The sequence below is a fragment of the Nasonia vitripennis genome (genome assembly GCF_009193385.2).
Source record: "Nasonia vitripennis strain AsymCx chromosome 4 unlocalized genomic scaffold, Nvit_psr_1.1 chr4_random0007, whole genome shotgun sequence".
Classification (NCBI taxonomy): domain Eukaryota; kingdom Metazoa; phylum Arthropoda; class Insecta; order Hymenoptera; family Pteromalidae; genus Nasonia; species Nasonia vitripennis.
Genome location: NW_022279643.1, coordinates 3502271 through 3522134, shown reverse-complemented (window position 1 = coordinate 3522134; position 19864 = coordinate 3502271). Strand labels below are relative to the sequence as shown.

General features: G+C 37.7%; 3 protein-coding genes across 9 annotated transcripts in view; 1 reads left to right on the top strand and 2 right to left on the bottom strand.

The window, feature by feature from the left end:
• LOC107981507 overlaps positions 1–18759 on the bottom strand; it is a 204044-nt gene extending 185285 nt beyond the window's left edge. Inside the window, exon 1 of the mRNA XM_031930020.2 lies at positions 18655–18759. The gene's annotated coding sequence lies outside the window, so the exon portion shown is untranslated. The remainder of the gene's footprint in view (positions 1–18654) is intronic.
• On the bottom strand, positions 15253–16635 carry LOC100678607. Its single transcript, XM_003425974.4, has 4 exons — positions 16385–16635; positions 16088–16273; positions 15751–15939; positions 15253–15635 (listed from the first exon to the last, which is right to left on the bottom strand). Exons 3-4 carry the CDS (start codon positions 15785–15787, stop codon positions 15340–15342), a joined length of 333 nt encoding a protein of 110 aa, XP_003426022.1. The 5' UTR covers positions 15788–15939; positions 16088–16273; positions 16385–16635; the 3' UTR covers positions 15253–15339.
• Positions 18760–19270: 511 nt separating the features above from the next.
• Positions 19271–19864, top strand: part of LOC100115274 — a 106946-nt gene continuing 106352 nt past the window's right edge. For 6 of the 7 annotated variants that reach the window (XM_032602027.1, XM_031929989.2, XM_031929986.2 and 3 more), the window contains exon 1: positions 19271–19566. The gene's annotated coding sequence lies outside the window, so the exon portion shown is untranslated. Of the gene's footprint in view, positions 19860–19864 lie in introns of all 7 variants that reach the window. The other variant, XM_032602028.1, reaches the window with a different exon arrangement.

Genomic DNA, 19864 nt, shown 5'->3' with positions numbered 1-19864 from the left:
AAATTTTTGAGTATTTTAAATGATATTACAAAAAATGAACTTTTTTGTAAAGTTATAGCCTACGTAGTATATACAATTGAATTTCAGAAAAGGGGTTTACCTCATGCACATATTCTTTTAACTCTTCATCCTAACAATAAAATAATGATACCAAATGATATCGATAAATATATATGCGCTGAAATACCCACTGATGATAAAATATTACAAAAATTAGTTCTAAAACATATGTTGCACGGACCGCATAATAAAAATTCAGTATACTATAAAAATGATAATTGTACAAAAAAATTTCCTAAACATTTACAACAAGAAACAACATTTCAAAATAATGGATATCCATTATATAGAAGACGGGATAATAACAAAGATAATCATATTTATTAAAAAAAACACAGAAGTTAAAAAAATTCCTGTGGATAACTCTATATAGTTGTACCATATAACAAATTTTTATTACTAAAATATAAATGTTAAATATTGTGCAACTATTCAAAGTATTAAGTATATTTATGATTATTTATATACATATACATAAAGGTAGTGATAGAGCTTATTGTAAATGAACAAAGTAAATGATAATGATGATAAAAATACTGATATTAATGATAAAAATGATGAAATCACGTATGAATTAGCAGAATATGTAGATGGACGATATTTAAGCGCTATGGAAGCTGCATGGAGATTACAAAGATTTGCTATATGCGGTAGAAGTAATAAAGTTGAACGTTTAGCCATTCATACTCATAATCAACAAAAAATTGTTTACCAAGAAAATAAAGAAAAGGAAGCATTAAATTATTGGAAAACAACTTTGACTGCCTGGTTTGAATTAAATAAAATAGATAATTTTGCTAAAACTTTAAAATATATAAATTTGCCTGAATTTTATGTGTTTAATAAAAGTACTAAAACTTGGATAAAACGAAAAAACAATAAAAAAAAACAATGCAATAGGTAGATTATGTATTATTTCACCAAAAGATAGTGAACGATTTTTTTTAAAATTAACTTTAAACTATGTGAAAGGCCCTATATGTTTTGAAGATTTGTTAACATATGAAAACATTAAATATAATACTTATAAAGGGAAGCGCGCGCGGAATCAGCGCGCGAGACTGATAGGCAAAAGCGCTAGTACAGTCTAGACGTGCGACTTTTTACCGGTATACCACCCGCGATTTTCCGTGCCTCCGAGACGAGAGAAAGCAGTGACGACCAGGACCATCCGCTGGAGGAGAACACCCGAGCTACCATCACCTCGAGCACCCGGGGTACCCCAGCACGTCACTGTTTCAGCCAGGAGGGACGCCTCCCGGACATCCAGGACTTTCCCCGTCGTCAGCCGACGGATACGCGGCGACCGAGCAACCAACGCGCGCAACGAAACTGTAAGTCCGTAACATTAGCTACTGCGCGATTTATAGATCACCCAATCGGCTATAGACGCTGAGGCCGAGGTTCGCTGCCACCGAGTCGTTGGCTCGTCTCCAGTGCGAGCCGCGAGTGCGAACTCGTCCTCTCGCGACACGCGTCACATTGTATTAACATCTTGAGTGAATATAGACATCTTACTTTTGAACACGAACGCATGTCTGTTTCTTCCGTAAACCTATTACGTTCTTCAGACGAACCCGGTAGAGTAAAGCCGGTTACATCGCGGCGCGGCTACAGAGCGCGCGCCTGGCCGGAGACTATATACGCGAAGAAAGCGCGGCGAGCTTCGCACGCCGCGCAGTTGTACACCGAGGCAACCCGGCTACACAGTACGGAGTCGGCATTGCACCGACGGCTAACGTCCGCCGCCGACTTCAGCATCATCGAGGGATAGCCGTGCGGAGATAAAAGAGTGAGTAATCCACCTCGTTGACGTGACAGCATCTTCGCGACTGTCGCGCTAAAGCCCAGTTGCCCCGTGACAAACTGGCGCCTCAACGTGTAGAGGTCAGAGGGGCGCAAAGCACGCATAAGCGTACGTAAAAACAAGGAAAGTCAGGTACGCGGATAAGCATTCAGATAATATTCGGTCGAGCCGAATTCGTCGCGGCGCGTAGCAACAGCGTACACGACGCGCAGCGAGCAGCGGCGAGAGGACGGCGGCGAGCGAGCGAGCGGCGCGGACGTAAACAGCGTTTGTTTACATCGCGCGCGGGCTAGCGCAGTAACGGCGCGTGCCATAATCTGTGCTGTGTGAGCGCGATCGCATAGGACTCGGAGGGGGGGCTCCTCTCGGTGTTTCGCGACAAGTTGAGGTGGGCCTAGTGTCAGGCCTACGCGACGAGACGTCGCAATTAATTCTTTTATTTTTCACGAATTTTCTGGGTTGAATAACCGGACCGAAAGCACCGGGGGCTCGATACTCGAGTCGAGCTTGCCGCGTCGGCATAAACAGGGCTTCAGAGAGGCACACAACGGTTCGAAGTTGCGCGCGCCAAAAGTAAATACGCCTGCTATAAACAGGCGACGACTCGCCGTGCAGGACGGCGAGCAGGTTAGAAATTTAAATTTTGGCCGTCGAGCGCGGGGGGCGATCGTACTCACACACAAAGCGGGGTGTCGAGAGAGTGTGTTAGTTAGGCATTTTCGGGTTTACAGCATAGGAAAAATTGTAAGAATTTCTGTAAAATAACAACAGGAGTGGCAGTGTCACCGGTCGGATTATCGAGTGGCTCCACGCGGGGTCGACAACCACAAAATCAATTTATTTTTTTTTCTTTGGTTGTGAATTTAGCGAGCGACAAGATAAGCGAGATTTGTGTCATCTTTTTGTTTTCTTTTTTTTTTCTTACCGCCTGCTACCTGTCGCACCGACACACAACGGCCTAAGCGAGCGTAATGCATAGTTAGGAATTGCGAAACACATACACGCACGCGATCGCCTCGAGCGAGCAATACTTGTTGCTAATGCGTGCGCATAGGAAAAAAAAATCAGAAGAAACCAAGATAATGTTGAACGGCATGGAATACGACGTTGGAAACTGGGTACTGAACCTCGCCAGGGGTACACCGAGGCAACCCGGCTGCACAGTACGAAGTCGGCATTGCACCGACGGCTAACGTCCGTCGCCGACTTCAGCATCATCGAGGGATAGCCGTGCGGAGATAAAAGAGTGAGTAATCCCCCTCGGTGACGCGACAGCATCTTCTCGTCTGTCGCGCTAAAGTCCAGTTGCCCCGTGACAATGTATAACCAATTAAACTCGGACCAAAAATATATTTTTGATGAAATTATTAATAAAAATAATAAAATTTATTTCATAGATGGTCCAGGTGGCTCTGGTAAAACCTTTTTATATAAAACATTAATATATTATTTTGCATCCGAAGAAAAAAATATATTATCAATGGCTTGGACTGGTATAGCTTGTATTTTATTACCTAAAGGTGTGCAAGTCATAGAACTTTCAGACTTCCTATTGATTTAGACAATACAGACATTGCATTTTTGAAATTAGAATCAGATAAAAGAAAATTGCGAGATGCAGATGTAATTATTTGGGATGAAGCTTCAATGATTCCAAAGAAAGCTTTAGAGATAGTTAATAATACTTTGAGAGATGTATGTAATAATGATTCATCCTTTGGCGGAAAATTAATTATTTTAGGAGGTGATTTTCGACAAATATTACCAGTAATGAAACATGGTTTTAGAACTTCAATAATCAAAGACACAATAAAATATTCGACACTTTGGCCTCTTTTTCGTATAATGAAATTACACAAAAATATACGCTCAGAAAACAAAGAATTTTCATCGTTTTTGTTAGAAATTGGAGATGGAAAAATTAATCCTCTTATTATAATATAAATGATTCTGACTGTAATAATAATTGTGTTATATTAGCTCCTCATACTGAAGATATTTATCATATTAATAATAAAATACTAAATTTACTTGATGGTGAAATGAAAACATATTATAGTATAGATTATGCAACTGAAGAATGTGTAGATCAAACTGATGAAAATGTTCAATTAAATTTTCCTCCAGAAAAATTAAACCAAATTTTTTCTATTTAATGTTTTTTTACCTTTTTTTACAATATTGACATAATATTGCAAACAATCTTCAGACGATAGTGCCGTAAGATACATAGTGTTATTTGAAAATGCAATCTAAAAACGGACATTATCACTAACAGCAATATTGCTGGACAGTATCCAGAAGATTATATAATCTTCCTACCATATTTTTAAATCTGCCAAACCTGCTGATGGGACCTTTAGGCAATATTGCCGAAAAATTGAGAGCTCTAAAAAAAATTAACTTCTAAAAAAGTAAAAGGTTAGACGAGTTTGATACATTTCGCAACGAAATTACAGGTAGAAAAGAACTGAGATCAATTAAACAAAGTCAAGTTTATTATATTTAATCGTAATGAAGCGAGGAACAACTCTCAAGATAATTATTATGTAACTTTCCATGCCCGTTTCATTGTACTTATGGTGTTTGTATGACGTTCTAATACATTAAAGGAAATTATAGTACACTTGATCATCATTTCATTCCATCACACTTTAGAACGGTGCGTGATAAGTAAATTTTGCAGGGAGCTACAGCTACATCCACTTGATCATCATTTTTTATGTTGGGGGTGAAAATTATAGAACGGGGCTCTAAAATAATTTAAAAAAAACGGTGAAAAAATATTCGTAAGTGGTTTTCGAGTCATTTCGAACTTGATAACCTTGCTGCGATCCTTCCCCATTTTAAGGGTGGAAATAGGGATGCGGGGGTGAAACTAGCGCGCCACACGCGGCCCTACGGCCGCGTTAGCTTGCCGCCGTTTGCGCATAAGGCACGACCGCTGACGCTCTCCACGCCGCCCGACGCTTGCACTTCGCGTTCGTAATGCCTGCCGGTGCTTATACAGTATTATCCTTTTTTTTTCAATATTGTTGTCAAAGTTTTGATTGGTATTCTTCTGGCGGTCATCAACACTATCATCAAAACTACTGGAAAATTAGTAACTTATTTGTATTTGTATCAATTATTTATTTTTGTTTGTAGATATTCTTAAAATATATCTTATTTTAATTTTATTCTATTGTAATTTCAGATAAATAATACAATCTTTTGTATCGCAGTTTTCAAGAGGAAGTAAACAAAAGGATGATATTTCTTTGGTAGCATTTCAATTAGAATATTAGAAATTGATTGTTTAGGTATTTAGCATAGTTTAGAGGGATGTAGTAAGCTACTAGGAGCTTTTCTTCAATCTAAGCAATTTTCTTTATTGAGTTTAGGTTTTTCTAGTTCAGTATATACACTTGAATTTTGAAAGTGAATTGTACTGATTCAGCTTAAAAGATTTAATTAATATAGTGTACGTCGTTATATGATGTTACACGGATTGTATTCGGCGATTACGTATTTCCTAAATTATGCATTTTTTATAATTTAATTAAAAAAGTGGTTTAATTTTTTATATATGTATGAGATAAAAGCCAAAATAAAACTTTCAGCTTTTAATAATATAGGAAAATTGCTGAAAATAATTGGGTTGGATGGGGCATGTTGCACCGAAATTATTATTGAATTTATGTATCAATCGCTTTTAGGGTTGTGTATGTCAAAAAGTGTTAAAAAAAATGTTTGCCACGGTAAAAAGTTGTATTTTGAATATGATTACAACTTTTATATTTAACATTTTCATGTAAAACATAAATCGGTAATGTTTTATGGTAAATAATTGGTTTTTAGCTGTAAAAATCGATTTTGGGCTGTAAACTCGAGTTCTAAACATTTTCATGATTTGATGTTAACGGGAAAAAGTTGTATTTTAAACATGTCTACAACTTTTCCATTTAACTTTTTTTTTTTATAGAATGCTTAGAATTCGACTTAGAGCTAAAAAACCGTTTTTAGCGATTTTTGGAGGTGACCGCATTCTGCGTATTCGTGCAGAATCAAGCCCACAATAAATCTGTCAGCTTAGTATTACGAGGGGAGTTCGCACACAAATTTTTAGCCCGATTTATTATCTTTCCGAGATAATCGCATCACAGGAAAATTTTTATTAAAAAAACGCTTAAAAATCGAACAAATTGTGCTGCCCGCATTTTTTAGGTATTTTAAGTAATGCCTACTTGAATAATGAGATATTTTTCTATTTTTGTTTAGATTTTTTTAATCGGAAAAGTTGCAACTATATGCATTATGCAAATTTTAATAAGTATATTTATCAATGCAGTGCAGTTACGTTTGCATGAAATCGAATAGATCTTCAAAGCAACTTAAGTATATTTTTATATTTTGGCATTTTATTATCCACTGATTATACATTGAAACGCATACATTAAATTTGGTTAAAGCGATATATTATTATTATACACTGAGAAAAATTATATAATAAAAATTAAAATAACTCGAGTAAAAATTGCTATAATCTTAAGTAATAGCGGGACATACTTGCACTGTTATAAAAATTACTATATTATATAGTATATTATATAGTAATTTTTGTACTGAGATAAAATTTAAAAAAATTTAATTTTTTTCTTGGTTTATCCATTTTACACGCTTTTTGGATATTATTATTTTATTATTATTGTTATTTTATTTAATATTATATAGTGAAAGAAAGAAATTAAAGATAGAATTTTTTTGCGGCGACGGAAATCGGACCTGGACCTATGGTATGGAAGTCGAGCGCGCTGACCACTTACCTAAACAGAACTGTTATGTAACGAATTTCAGATCTGATATATTATTCACGTTTACTTGTAAGTTAACATTGATAATAATTTAACGGAAATCAATAAATAATACCAGCGAATAATACATTATGACCGAGGATGTGAAAAAAAATAAACTTATAATAAAATATCTCATAGAGCGAGTATGTCCCGCCATTACTCAAGATTATAGTAATTTTTATTCAAGTTATTTTGATCTTTATTGTATCGTTTTTCTCAGTATATGTGTGTATATACACACACATATAATAATATCGCCACACACATAATATAATGAATATTGCTTTATTCGATAATCATAGTAGCAAGTATACCTATTTAAATGTTTGTCGATAATATATGAAGTTAATACAAATTATAATTTGTTCATACTTTTTTGTGTATATGCTATTGAAATATAGAATTTTGTTATCAAACATCAATGGAAATTTGTTATTAAATAAGTATTTTTCATTGAATACGTTAAGGCAGCGTATCCACTTACGTTCACGCGGAAAGCAGGAGCCCGGAGCTCCAAACAAAAAGCAGTGTCTAGGCACATGTATACAAGCAGCGCTTACTTGTGTCGAGAACACCGACACGAGCCATCTTTCGATGTATGCCAACCGAACGCAAAAACGGCGAAAAAGTGGGAAGAGCTTCCTCTCATTTTTGGACTCTTTTTTCGGCGTAAACGCACCGTCCCTCTATACTAAGTCCGTGGAGCTAGCTAGACAAGTGTCGCCATGTTTGTTCTGCGCGCCTGGTCGAAAATTCAAAATAGTATATTAGGCACTAAAAACAGTCAAATTGCATTTATGAAGGAAGTGGGAAAAGGAATGAGTAGTCGGGTCCTTAAATAAAAAATGCAGCAATTTCGCGATTAATCTAAATATAAAAGAGTAACTTGCTTAGGCATAAAAACCCTCACGGAACAAAGGGAAAAGCCTAAGCAAGCTAGTGAAATAGAAATTATTTATTTATCAAGAAAATTAATGGATATATATATATATATATCCATTAATGTATTTTATGCTTATATATATATATATATATATATATATATATATATATATATATAAGCATAAAATACAAAAATCAAAACTTATTATCTAATTTAACTTACGCAGTGGATAATCAATCCTTATATTTATAGAGCGCTCGCTTACCTAATATTTCAGGGATCAGCCCCTACAATAACGCCGCAAATCGCAAATATCAGTGCGCTGTACGCGACGGACCACCCTCTCTTCTGGGTAGGTTGTCGGTCGAGAAGATGGAGATATCCCGGGATGGCAACGCCCAGCACGTCACAGGGCCCCGACGTCTCGGGAACGGGTCCAGCCCTCGCCCCGTGAACGATTCGAGACGACTCGTCGAGTCGTTGCGACCGGAACCTATAGCGAAGATTCGCTATGCGATGACAGCACGCTTGTGTCTCGTCCACACGGAATTACAGGCACTTTATTTACACGAGTTATGGAAATAAGGGAGGAATCACACCCGAGTGATTCACTAACAATTATAATTTAAATTACAGCGATTACTACAGGCAATATAAAAAAGCTACACGCGAATAGAGGCTAGGCTTCGAATCACACTGCTCTGGATCGATGCCGAAACGAATTTGACGCTCTCGCGAGTAGATAAACAACGCGGATACGGGAGTCCCCCACCACGCCACCCTTAGCTCACCTGTGCAGGTGAGAATATGCCCCGCCCTCATGGAATGTTCTAGAAGCTTTTGACGTCATCGCTAGGCCTGCCGCCCCTCTGTGCAGGTGAAGCCACTCACCTGTGCAGGTGAGAATCGATAAAGAAGGTCACTGCAGGGTACCCGGGAGGCTCGTTGGGGCTCAGGGCGGTAAACTCCGGTGCTCCAAGAGTCCGCGCTCAAGGTCGAGTCAATGCGTGGAATATTCTAGTCAGGCTGACGTCACCGGCCGACGTGCAACTTGTCGCATCTTTTCGTCAACTCGCGGATCACATTACACCTGTTATTCTTTCTTTATGCGCGCTATGAATTAGCTCGATGACTTTGTATCGCAGCGGCTAATATCAAAGGGTTTCTAGTTTCACGCTTATTTTTTAAGACGATCCATTATTGCTTATATTAAATACAGCTATGTATATGTTGATCGCGATGCGCAGACATCAGTCGGGGGTGTCGGATTGCGTATACTCTAGAAAATTCGTGCGTACATTTCACATAGTATGAATCAGACATACACCCTCAATTATTTTTCAAGATGATTCATTTTCTACGAATTATTTTTCTGAATAATAAGTGCGTGTATAATAAAACTTATTTACATGAAATAAAACACTACCTTTCAGAATATCGTACGTGCTTCGGGGCATCAAACGGGATTTTCGCTTGTTTCGCTGCCCTTATAAAAAGAAAAGCGAATGCTATTTAAATTTAAATTATGATTTTTTTAATTTTAATTTTGACTTAAAATTAAAAAAATCATAATTTAAATTTCGACTTCAAATTTTTAAATTTTGGTTTTTTAATCGTTTAAAATCTTTTATAGCACTGGGTGGCATAAATCCGCTGTCACGCCTATCCGTGGTATAAATAGTCCATCATTTCACCGTGTAATGGACTATTTTTGCTACTTGTATCGTAATATACTATTGTATCTAAAACGTAAATGATTCAAGAAGTATAATACGCTCTCTATATTTATATATATATATATTTTTGGCTTATTTTACAGCATGTAGAGGGATTAGGTAAAGGTTTATAAAATAGTAGTCACAATTAAAATAAATACATTTATTTTATAGACAACATCTCAAGTTTTTTCACAAGTACTGGCACAATAATTTTTCCCGTTCTTTCAATCCTTAATTTGAAACACTCTCGATCTCGGGCTGTTTGCTCCCACTCTCCACGACGTGCCTTTTTATATGCATACTTCAAATGCACCTCCTTCTTCATGTTGCTATTTATTTTGAGCATTCAGTTTACACTGCACACAATCTCTTTTTAAAGGTGGAACTCCACTCTCAATGGAATTGTGCTCTCGACAGCGTAGACATTCCAAAATCTCTGAGTCCTGCTTTAGGTGCTCTGGCAGCTTATCCCAACCTGTCTCGATGCTATTGGTGGTAAATGTTATGAGGAATTCTTGTGGTAAATATACAATATCTCTCGGAGTCATAAATTACAGGTGCTCTGTGCGATAAAATTCTCTGAGAGATCTCTCAAAAGATGGCGTATTGTCGTGATAAAACTTTTTCAGCAACAATACATTTCTGTGTGCGCAGTTTGCCTTGAACGCTAACTTATGGTGTGGGTACAGTGGCTCCAAAATATCATATTTCAACCTCTGTAACGAGGGGAAGCCCATTTCACCCATATCAAGTACGCGAAAATTGAACTTCTCGAGCCATTGCTTCTTCTCGGCTCCTTTTACATACACAACACTCGCATCATGTAGAACAGTTTTCAAGACATTTTCCAGCTCCTCGTAGGCCAGATCTCCCAAACTCTATGATAATCCGTGATAATTGCGTTCCAACCAGAGATTTTCAGACTTATACTTGGCTGTGAGTCTGCGCCACGGTGTAGGCGGCTTGAAAAAAAACTCCAACGTCTTGAGTTGAGCGTTGAGTGGAACTATGGCAAGTTCCTTGACGACAAATTCGTTCACAGGCTTTCTGAATCCTTGCACATCGAGCACGTACTCCATTTTAACTGACTGCCTACCACAGGCTGCTGCTCAATTTATACCATCTTCTCCCACCACCCTTTAAACGATTTTTTTAACATCTCAACTCATAGGGTTGTATTCGACTATACGATCGTGTAGGATGAGACAGTATGCAGAGGTGCCAACTGGAATATTTGCCCTAGCCTCAAATTCGAAACGTACATCAACTGATGCTTGCTTCATTTTGTTTTGAGCAGTCAATGACAATGAGAGGCGCATACGACAGATAGTCGGCTTTTTTCAGCATTGGTTCTACCTCTTTGTTATAGTACGCATTTTGAAAGTTGGCATACATATCGTAGAGTAGAGAATACTGATTATTAGTAATATTGAGATTGAGATTTCCATAGGGATAGTGTTGAGAGTTGAGAAAAAGTGTAACGTTGCTAATATTATAATGATCAAAGCGACTAGCATTGGCTGTTTTTCGTCCTTTGTGATTTGTCTGGAAGCCGAGAATAACAAAACGCGGCTTCTCCAGCTGATTGGCAATCTTTACAGTCCATACGTGTTTCGATGTACTGGGCAACAACGGATACTCGTATATTTCCCAGCTACGAAAACTCATGGTGACAGGTCTATCCTTTTGAAGATGATTGAGCAATTTAATTTTATGTTTATTCGAGAGCACTACGTATGGCATTAGCCATTCAATTTTGGCGATTTCAACATGGTAATCCTCATAAACATTTGCACCGGCCACAACTACTTACGTCTGCACAATAGAATTCACATCAGAATTTGATCTTGTGAGAATAAGCTCATGTTTGGCATTCACAACAATTTTGCGATAATCTTCGGCAAAACCCAGGATCATACCAAGTGGAATTGATACGTCAAAGTAGCCATTATCATCAATCCATTGAGTCTCTGCGATGTCGAGTCAGCCTGCATTTTCCATCGCTGAGCTCTGACTAGGGTTGAATGATACGAATCCTTTCATGAGACTTGTCAAACCCACATTCTGGCATCGATCAATATCTATGGTGTTAAGTTCGTAACGAATTTCCTCAAATAGATGACATACGGCGTTGTTTACAAATCGTGTGCTCTTGATGGCAGTGCCATCTGGTCTTTGTAATTTTCCGCATATATGTAGTGAACTGCGCGAAGGCAGTACACATAGATCTTGATGTTGTATACCAATGCGAATTTCATGGCTGTTATTGAAATTCGAAAAAGTATAGGGCTGATGCGCATGAATCTCGTAATGCGCAACAGATTCGTCAAATATGACAGGTGACTGTATGCTTAGCACCTCTTCCATTTCGCTGAAAGCAGCAAAATATTACGCAACTTATTTTTTTTCCAAGGACAACTCTTAAACCTAGACTTCTTAGAAACTGTATGTTTTAACGTGTTAGCGCTTTGAGCACTCGTCGATGACTGGCTGCTCGACGGCATGGTAAGTTACTATTATAACCTTTACCTACTTTAGTATTGTACACAATACCCATAATGCTCAGACTAATTTGATGTGTAATCTAATTGTTATGACTTCGCCACGAAAATTAACTAAATGACCGTCTTGATCGACGATGTGGAGCTGCAAGTTATTTATAGTCTTGACAGTGACTGGTAGGTAAATAATTGGCGATGGTACTTCGATAATCTTGTAGCCTGGTGACACAGCTGGAAAGAATTCGTGTATGGTGTGTACCTTATGCTCATTTATGTATGCCCCAGATGTAATATTACACTCGACGCGTATAGCGTTAACTTTGAGAATGGTTACTGGCAAGTCGGATTCGTAATCAGTATTTGGTGACAATACGAGACTCGTGAAACCCAATAATTTGCCGATAGAATCTTCTGGCTGGAAATCAATCGATCGATTACACTTGATCATGCAACGAAGGGTGTTGTTATTCGGCTTGAGTTTGAGGGTTATGCCTTTTGGTGTAAGTGCACAACAACCTACAAGCGCCTCTTTCAGACTCTTCTCAATGTCTTCAATCTCGTAGCTGCCTGTAGGCAAAATTATCACTTCTCCTCCCACGTAAAACTTGTTATTACCTGTATCGATGTTTGGTATTGAATTGAATGTCAACAACTTAACAAGTCCGAGAACGTAATTTTTGTTAGGTGAAAGTTCAAGCGGTGGAAAATATTGAGCTTCCAATACAGCTGAAGTTTTAGACAGGCTCAGTGTTAGTGAATCTTCCATGACTACTTGAACTAAACTGACTGAAGCCGAAGCAGAACCAACACTTATATATCATTCAGAAGAAATTTTAGGCAAAGATGCCCTCAGTTGTAGCTATTGTAATCTTGATAATGCTCCTGATTGTACTTGACTCTGCTCACATTCCAATACTCCATAAGATCCCCAGGTGGCTGTAAATTACCAAAACTGTCAAAATACACTACATGGTTGCCTCGTTTTCGATAGGCGACCCAATGCGTGCCTGATCCATTTTTATCATCGAGATTGACGATTGCTGATTCGCGATAGTGTGGTCCACTCGCTGGTAGTGCATTTCGCATGTAAACACCCCGAAAATATGGAATTTTTAGGATGCGGGCATATTTGAGAAGGCCAGCGTCAGTTAGTGCGCGTTGTGGCAATTTGAAGTTTTTTTTTTTCTTAAACCTTGCCCACGTTTCAGGTACATACCATAGCCCTCTTTATAAGGTTTCAAATAGAGACCTTTACCACCGAGCGCAATAGCTTCCATTGTTTTGTTATGTCTTTGGCTTTCGTCAAGCTGTCATTTAGCGGCGCTAGCATCGTTCACTGCTTTAGCGATACCAGTAGCGCCACCTGCTAATGCACCTGTTGCACTCACCCGGCAAATATCGGAATGAGAAATGGTAGGAATCCTCCGATTTTGGATGGGACTGACAGCATACGTGGAATACGTATATTTTTCTTGTCCCCAGCCTTGTTTATAGCTTGGCGAGCAGCCTTCAGAGCGCTACGAATGACTGCGTGAAAGTTGTTGCTTGGAACAGCAGAAGTGGAAGCAGCTTTGATCACTTTAGCCAGTGAAATAGATGGCTTCTTTTTAATCCGTTTAAGGCTCATTCCAAAATTAGATTTTACTTTCATGGTGCCTGCTATGGCGAGAGCAGCTGCTTTTTCACCAACTCCTGCGTCTGCCGCTCGGACTCGCTCCCAGGCTTTTGCAGCTAAAACCTTATCTGAAGCGTTCCTTGCTTCAACGTTTTCTCGATTCTGTGAGTAGGCAATATCGTGCTCCTTGCAAGCTCTATCAAGAGTATTGATTCCAGGATCTCCACGTGCTAGACGTTTTGCTAGTTTAGTACCAGGGCCGCAGTACTGATATCCTGGGAGATGCAACTCGACTGGGAGCTTATGGATAAGTGAATTCACTAAACGACGACCTTTGCGTTGTTGCAGCTTATGTACGATCATGATGCATGAGAGTACAGCTCTCGACTGATCTTAAAACATTATAAACGCGCTTTTTATAGCTACAACAATAGTCGCTCTCAAGCTGACGAAGCGTTCACATGGATTTCAAAATTATAAAAATATTCTCGAAGCTACAAACGTATACAGAAAATATTACAGTTACAACCAGCCTATACGTCAACAGAACAGTAAGAAATATAACAATATCATTGCTCCACTTTTCAAAGTGCAAAGCAAGACCGGTGGTGGGCTTCTACCAAGATATAAAGTTGCAAGAAAAGGAACTCTCATGGACTACATATACTGGGATGATCCCAACGAACTAGTTGATCGTCTACGCTTGCTCATAGCTGAACGATTAGCTGGAAATAATAGTCATCTGAATGAAATCCATTCCATCGTCGAAGAGTTGCGAGAAGCTAAAATTATATATTAACCGTAGTCGCGAGCACGTTGAAGTCAGTAGCAAGATGATCGTCGATGTGTTTGGACGTCAGTCGAATCGCTCTAAAGGTCGTCGTGGTGCCCCTGGTGTTGACTATAAATTAACTGCCGACGGACACTTCGACATTGGAAGCAGAAGATGACCCTAGAGCTGAACAATGCAGTGAATTTAGCAGTCCTTCAGCGATCAATTAATTCGGAAGTCTATTCTGCAACAGGGACGTGTGCCAAAGAACTTGCATACCGATCGACCCGGATGGAAATAAAAATCGTAGTTTTTAGTTACATTTCTGTACGTTTCCGTACGTTTCCGTACGATTACGTAGGTTAGTGTTAAAATTTGGACACATCGTACGTAATCGTACGTCATCCTACGCAAACGTACTGAATCGTACAGCAATATACAAAAACGTACAATCTTGTACTAAAACATACCAAAATGTACATTTATCTTGAAATTTTTTTTCGACTCTGTGAAATTTCGTACCGAAAAGTACGGCAACGTACAGATTCGTGCGGTAACATACAGAATCCTACAGTATTTTACAATAATGTACGAAATCGTTCCAAAACGTACCTAAATATACACATTATCAGAGTATTTGTTTTACTTTGTAAAATTGTGTGCTGAAACGCAAAAAAAACACACGTATATTTTATTTACACTATCAAATTACAGCGTGCTTACTTTTTATATATTTTTTTTAAACACGGATCGAATTTAATATAAATGTACAAATAAAAACGTAATTCAAAGCATTTTTGGTAATATTTTAAGGTAATAGAATAATGCAAGATACATTTGGTAATATATTTATTTTTATTAACTACATTCATTGTATTATTAATCGAGTTTGTACTTTAACATTTCTAATGTTATTCAGCTTTTAGTAACGTATTTCTTAAAAAAATACTTTTATCACTCTCCATAATAAAAGATTATCACTGTTCACTCTGGAAATCATTTCTTTGCCGTTCCAGGTCATCTAAAGCTCTTTGCACTTTATCATTACGTTTTCTTTTCAGTTTGGCACATGAGAGTGCATTATGATAATACTTATCGATTTCTTGAAGTTCTAGCTTTATTAGTTGTGCATTATAATTGTTGAGTCTTCAAAATCTGTAAAGCTCTCTTTCAATGGCTTCACTCCTTATTTTACACAATGGCTGTAAACCAGCTGTTTCTTTTTCATTTTTTTGGCAACGAGTTAATAGGTCTTCGTATCCATAAATGCCAAACATTAATAGTCGAACAACCTGAATTGGTTTTGATGATTTGAATGCATCTTTATATGCTACAATGTTACACTCAACATTATGAAGAAGTTTTAAGCAGTCAGAATTGTCATCGATTTGTAAAGGTCCAGAATACTTATAAAGTTTATCATAATATTCTAACAATGCTCCATCTAAAATAAAAACATTATTAATAAAGTTATAATATAAAAAGTGTAACTACTTGAATACATTACAAATATCATTATATATGTATATTATTGATATAATTAATATAACATCAATTACCTGTCAAGCCAGATGTTACATGTAGAGATATTATCATACTTCAACTTCTATTCATTCAATTGTTTTTGTGATTCTTCATATTTATTTTTAAAAAAATTTAATTGATCTTTATACGCCCTTATTACGGATTTATATGCTGAATGATCGTTTTCTTCATCCATCCTGGGGTTACTGTTTTTTTGAATTATGCTGTTTGGAAAAATTACTTATTAGTTAACGGCCCAGTATTTTCAATATATTCAAGTACATATACATAAACTTAAATTATAAATATCATTAAAAAAAAAGAAAAAAAAAGCGAGACAAATCAGGCTGCTCAAATTTTTTCATAACTTACAGCATTATCTCCAATCGGCGATTTTCGCGTTGACGAAAGAATATCTGATATAAAACTTTCATTGTCTTGAGATACATCCTCATCTAAATCTTCGTTACCCTCAGGATTTGTAACAGTTTTTAGATATTTTTTTAAAATCTATTCAGAAGATTCTTTAGATGATTGCGCTTTTGATTTCTTCAAGTTCTATATAAAATTAGATATTCTTAGAGATTGTACATTAGAAATATAACAAAATATAGAATCACATAAAAGGTTATTTTATCTTTATAAATAATTGGAATATAATAAGAATACCTTTCTTGCTGACTTAGCTCGTTTCAAAATTTTCAACGTGTCGTTATTCTGCCTATTATTTGAATCAGAATTCTCCTTATCTTTTATACTAGAGTTGTCAGGAAGTCCACTAGATTCGTCATGGACAGCTGAAGGTATACCAAATCTTTTTCCGGAGTTAATTTTTGATTGCACTTGTGACGGCCGAGTGCACGTCAAATGTCTAACGGCTAATCATGTACTAATTGTAATAAGATTATTGTTTCAGCAAGCTGCCAACGATCACCGAAACGAGCGAGAACGAGAAACGAGGCAAGATAGAGACAGAGAGAGTGAGAGCATAGGTAGCGCGGTTGCTGCCTGGCCGCACAGCGTTGGCGAGATATGACAACGATGTGCCGACGGCCGGGAGAGCCGCGACTAGAGTTAGTCTCGCTGCGCTATCCACACGAGTAGCTCGCGCTAATACTATACGCGGGTTTGCTGTGAGTCCTGCGAGCATCCCGAGAGCGAACGATATTCGTCCGTGCGTTACCGACGAGTCGCTGCGACGCCCGTCCGAACTGTTGCATCTCTACGTCCGAGACTGGACTGCGTCCGTTGCGTCAAGTACTGCCACTACTGAGTTGTAAGTACCTGCACTCTCACTCTCACGTCGACGGGGTAATATCTCTCGTCTCTCTTTATCGTTCGTCGAAGTGTGCGGCGTTTGCACCTCCGTGTATAGTTACAATTGAATATACATTTCCTTATCTAAACTTCTCGTGTGTTATTTCCTACGACCCGACCTACGCCGCCTCCGCGGGCTCGTGTAAAAACACGTGCATGATCTGAGTCGGCCGAGCCGTGCCTTCTGCACGCCCGACGTTAATTTACAATAAACAGGGCCCTTCTGGCCCTGGTTATAACACGGCAGAAAAGTGTCGATACATTGTAGACGTAAGTGAGACTCGGAAAATAAACTGACCGCAACGGTACAAAATATTAGACAGCGTCGAATAATACGCGCAGTTTAACTTTGTAGCGGCAGGCATCAGCCTTCAAAATTCGAAACGGTCAACGACCGAGCGGCCAGCGACAGCGAGCGTATACATTGTTTACATCGCTCGCCGCGAACCGAGAGCTCGAATTCTTACAGTGTCGCCCGTTAGGCAGGGAATTTTTGGCTGAGTGCGAGTGAGACGGATGAACTATAGTCAGTATAGGAATTCAAACTATTGTATGGATTTTTGAGAATTCTTTTTGCACTCTGATGCAATTTTTGAACTTGACTACTGTTTAAGCCGTAATCTCGCAGTTCAACAAATTGTTGTGTTATTAGGAATGTTAAGGCATAAATAGCGATAATAATTTAGAAAATTTTCGCGAGATCTTGAGCCTGGTTTTGTGAGAAAAATAGCTGTGTAGTTGAGTACGAATAAATATACATATACAATCAACACACAGCCGCTCCGGCGTATAATTGCTTTTTCGAATTCGCGTAGAGGAAAAAAAAACTTTTGCATGATAGAGGGAGTTAGTAACATTTAAATTCACAAATAATTTATTAAAGTGGAATTGTTTTTTTTTTACAAATTAGTAAGTTTTTTTTTCTCTTTCTCAGATTTTAAAACTTGTAGCACAAAACGTGCGTGATTACTTGATCTGTCAGGCAATTTATCGCGGTTCAAAAACAAATTATTGTTACCGTTATACAAATTTAATTGAATGATTAAAATTAAATCACACGTATTAATCGAAAAAGCAAACGTGTGTTCCAGTGTCGACAACTAATTATTAAATTCACTTCGAGAGTAACTTGGATTGTTGAATCCTGAGTTTTTTGGTTGTGCTGAATTTGACTCGGCTCTGCTTCTATTAAATGTCAGAATACTCAACGAGCACAATGTCTTTAACTGGCTCGTACATAGACTTAAGCAGATCGCATGTAGCAATACAAGACCACGTAAGATCGATGGACACGAATGCGTTAGGTCAAGCGTTAGATTTCTTAGGTTTGCAGGATAGGGGGGCTGATGAAGACAGAATGTGTCGATTGTTTAGGTGCCTAGCAGATGACTACGCGCCAGAAGACTTCCGTCCGTCACTAACCTTGTTAAATTCGGAGGAGTTATTTAGGTCGCAGGCGACACGACGCGCCCTGGTTATAACACGGCAGAAAAGTATTAACCGAGTGTTATACACTAAATGAAAGCTATCTAAAAAATGAAAACATGAAAATGAAAAAATTAAAATTAACGACAAATACATTCATTATATTATAACATTCTATAATCTTAATATTTACTAACCTGCTGCATACAACACAAAGCATTTAACTTTATTTCCTGATGTGCTGTCCTTGTACTTTACGAGCTTCTTATCAAACATGGCAGAATTTATTACGTATTGAGCGTAATCAAATTTTCTTAGTGCACTGACAGACACTACATATCGCTCAAATGTTTCTCCTATTTTCTCTGGGGATATGTGAATGTAGGCATGGGGTTCATTTTCTTCCTCTTCATTGCCATCAGGATCAGACATACTCTTGCAGTAGTCCTCGCAGTGGTCTCGAGGAATTTCTACGTCCTTTTAAGGTGATAACTTGCACACTAATAGGATTAATCTAAACAATTTTTTAGGCTTTCGTTACATTTCACAATTATGTACTTGCGTATAATTATATACTTCTTTCGCAGTGAATCTTTTTATTATAACCTCTGATAGTCTGATAATGTTAACGGGTCTGTCTCGCCTCTCGTTATATACCTGACATGTATACAATAAAACTTGGCCATAAAAACATATACTGATATACTAACATATAGCGCGGCATTCACTGTGAGAGTTTCGTCGTTGTAGGAGAGATGGCGCTGATCTCAAGATCGCACAGCGAAACGCATTCTAGACGGGCCGCCATCCGCCATATCACCGGGTGATGGCAACACGAGTCGGACTCATTGCCAGAAACTAAGAAGAAGAAGACGGACCGCCTTAACGAACTCGTGTAAATAAGCGATCTTTTTATCTATTAGTTTTTACATTTATAAAAGGGATAATAAAGGTAGATTGCGATTGAAGATAGGAACATATTTTAACCGTTCCTGTTTTTCATATATATACATAATAGATATATAACCTACGATAGTAAGCAACATAAGAGTGCTATTGCTTCCTATATTCAGACTGCAGCACGTCAGTAAAGGCCTACTATACCTACAGTTAAGTAAATATACCACTATGCTTATTTCGATTTAACAGTTTTCATCTGGTCTTTAATTTATTTCGATTTTAATTCATGCAATTTAAAAATTTATTTGTGTACGAGCAAATGATAGTCATAGCATAGAATCGCTAAGTATATAATGTTGAAAATAATAAATTAATGAAACTTAACCTTCAAAACATACTTATACATAATTTGTTTATGTAACTATAAGTATTAGAATTTTTTAACAGCATACTGTGAAAATTTGTTGTGAAAACATTTGGCAATTAAACACAGGTCATTTTTGTATG

Bases quoted from the DNA above. Each gene is read 5' to 3' on its own strand.
- LOC100678607 (XM_003425974.4), bottom strand. From the start codon at position 15,787: ATGATAATATCTCTACATGTAACATCTGGCTTGACAG. The intron at 15,636-15,750 runs GTAATTGATGTT...TTTTTATTTTAG, and splicing joins TGTAACATCTGGCTTGACAG to ATGGAGCATTGTTAGAATAT.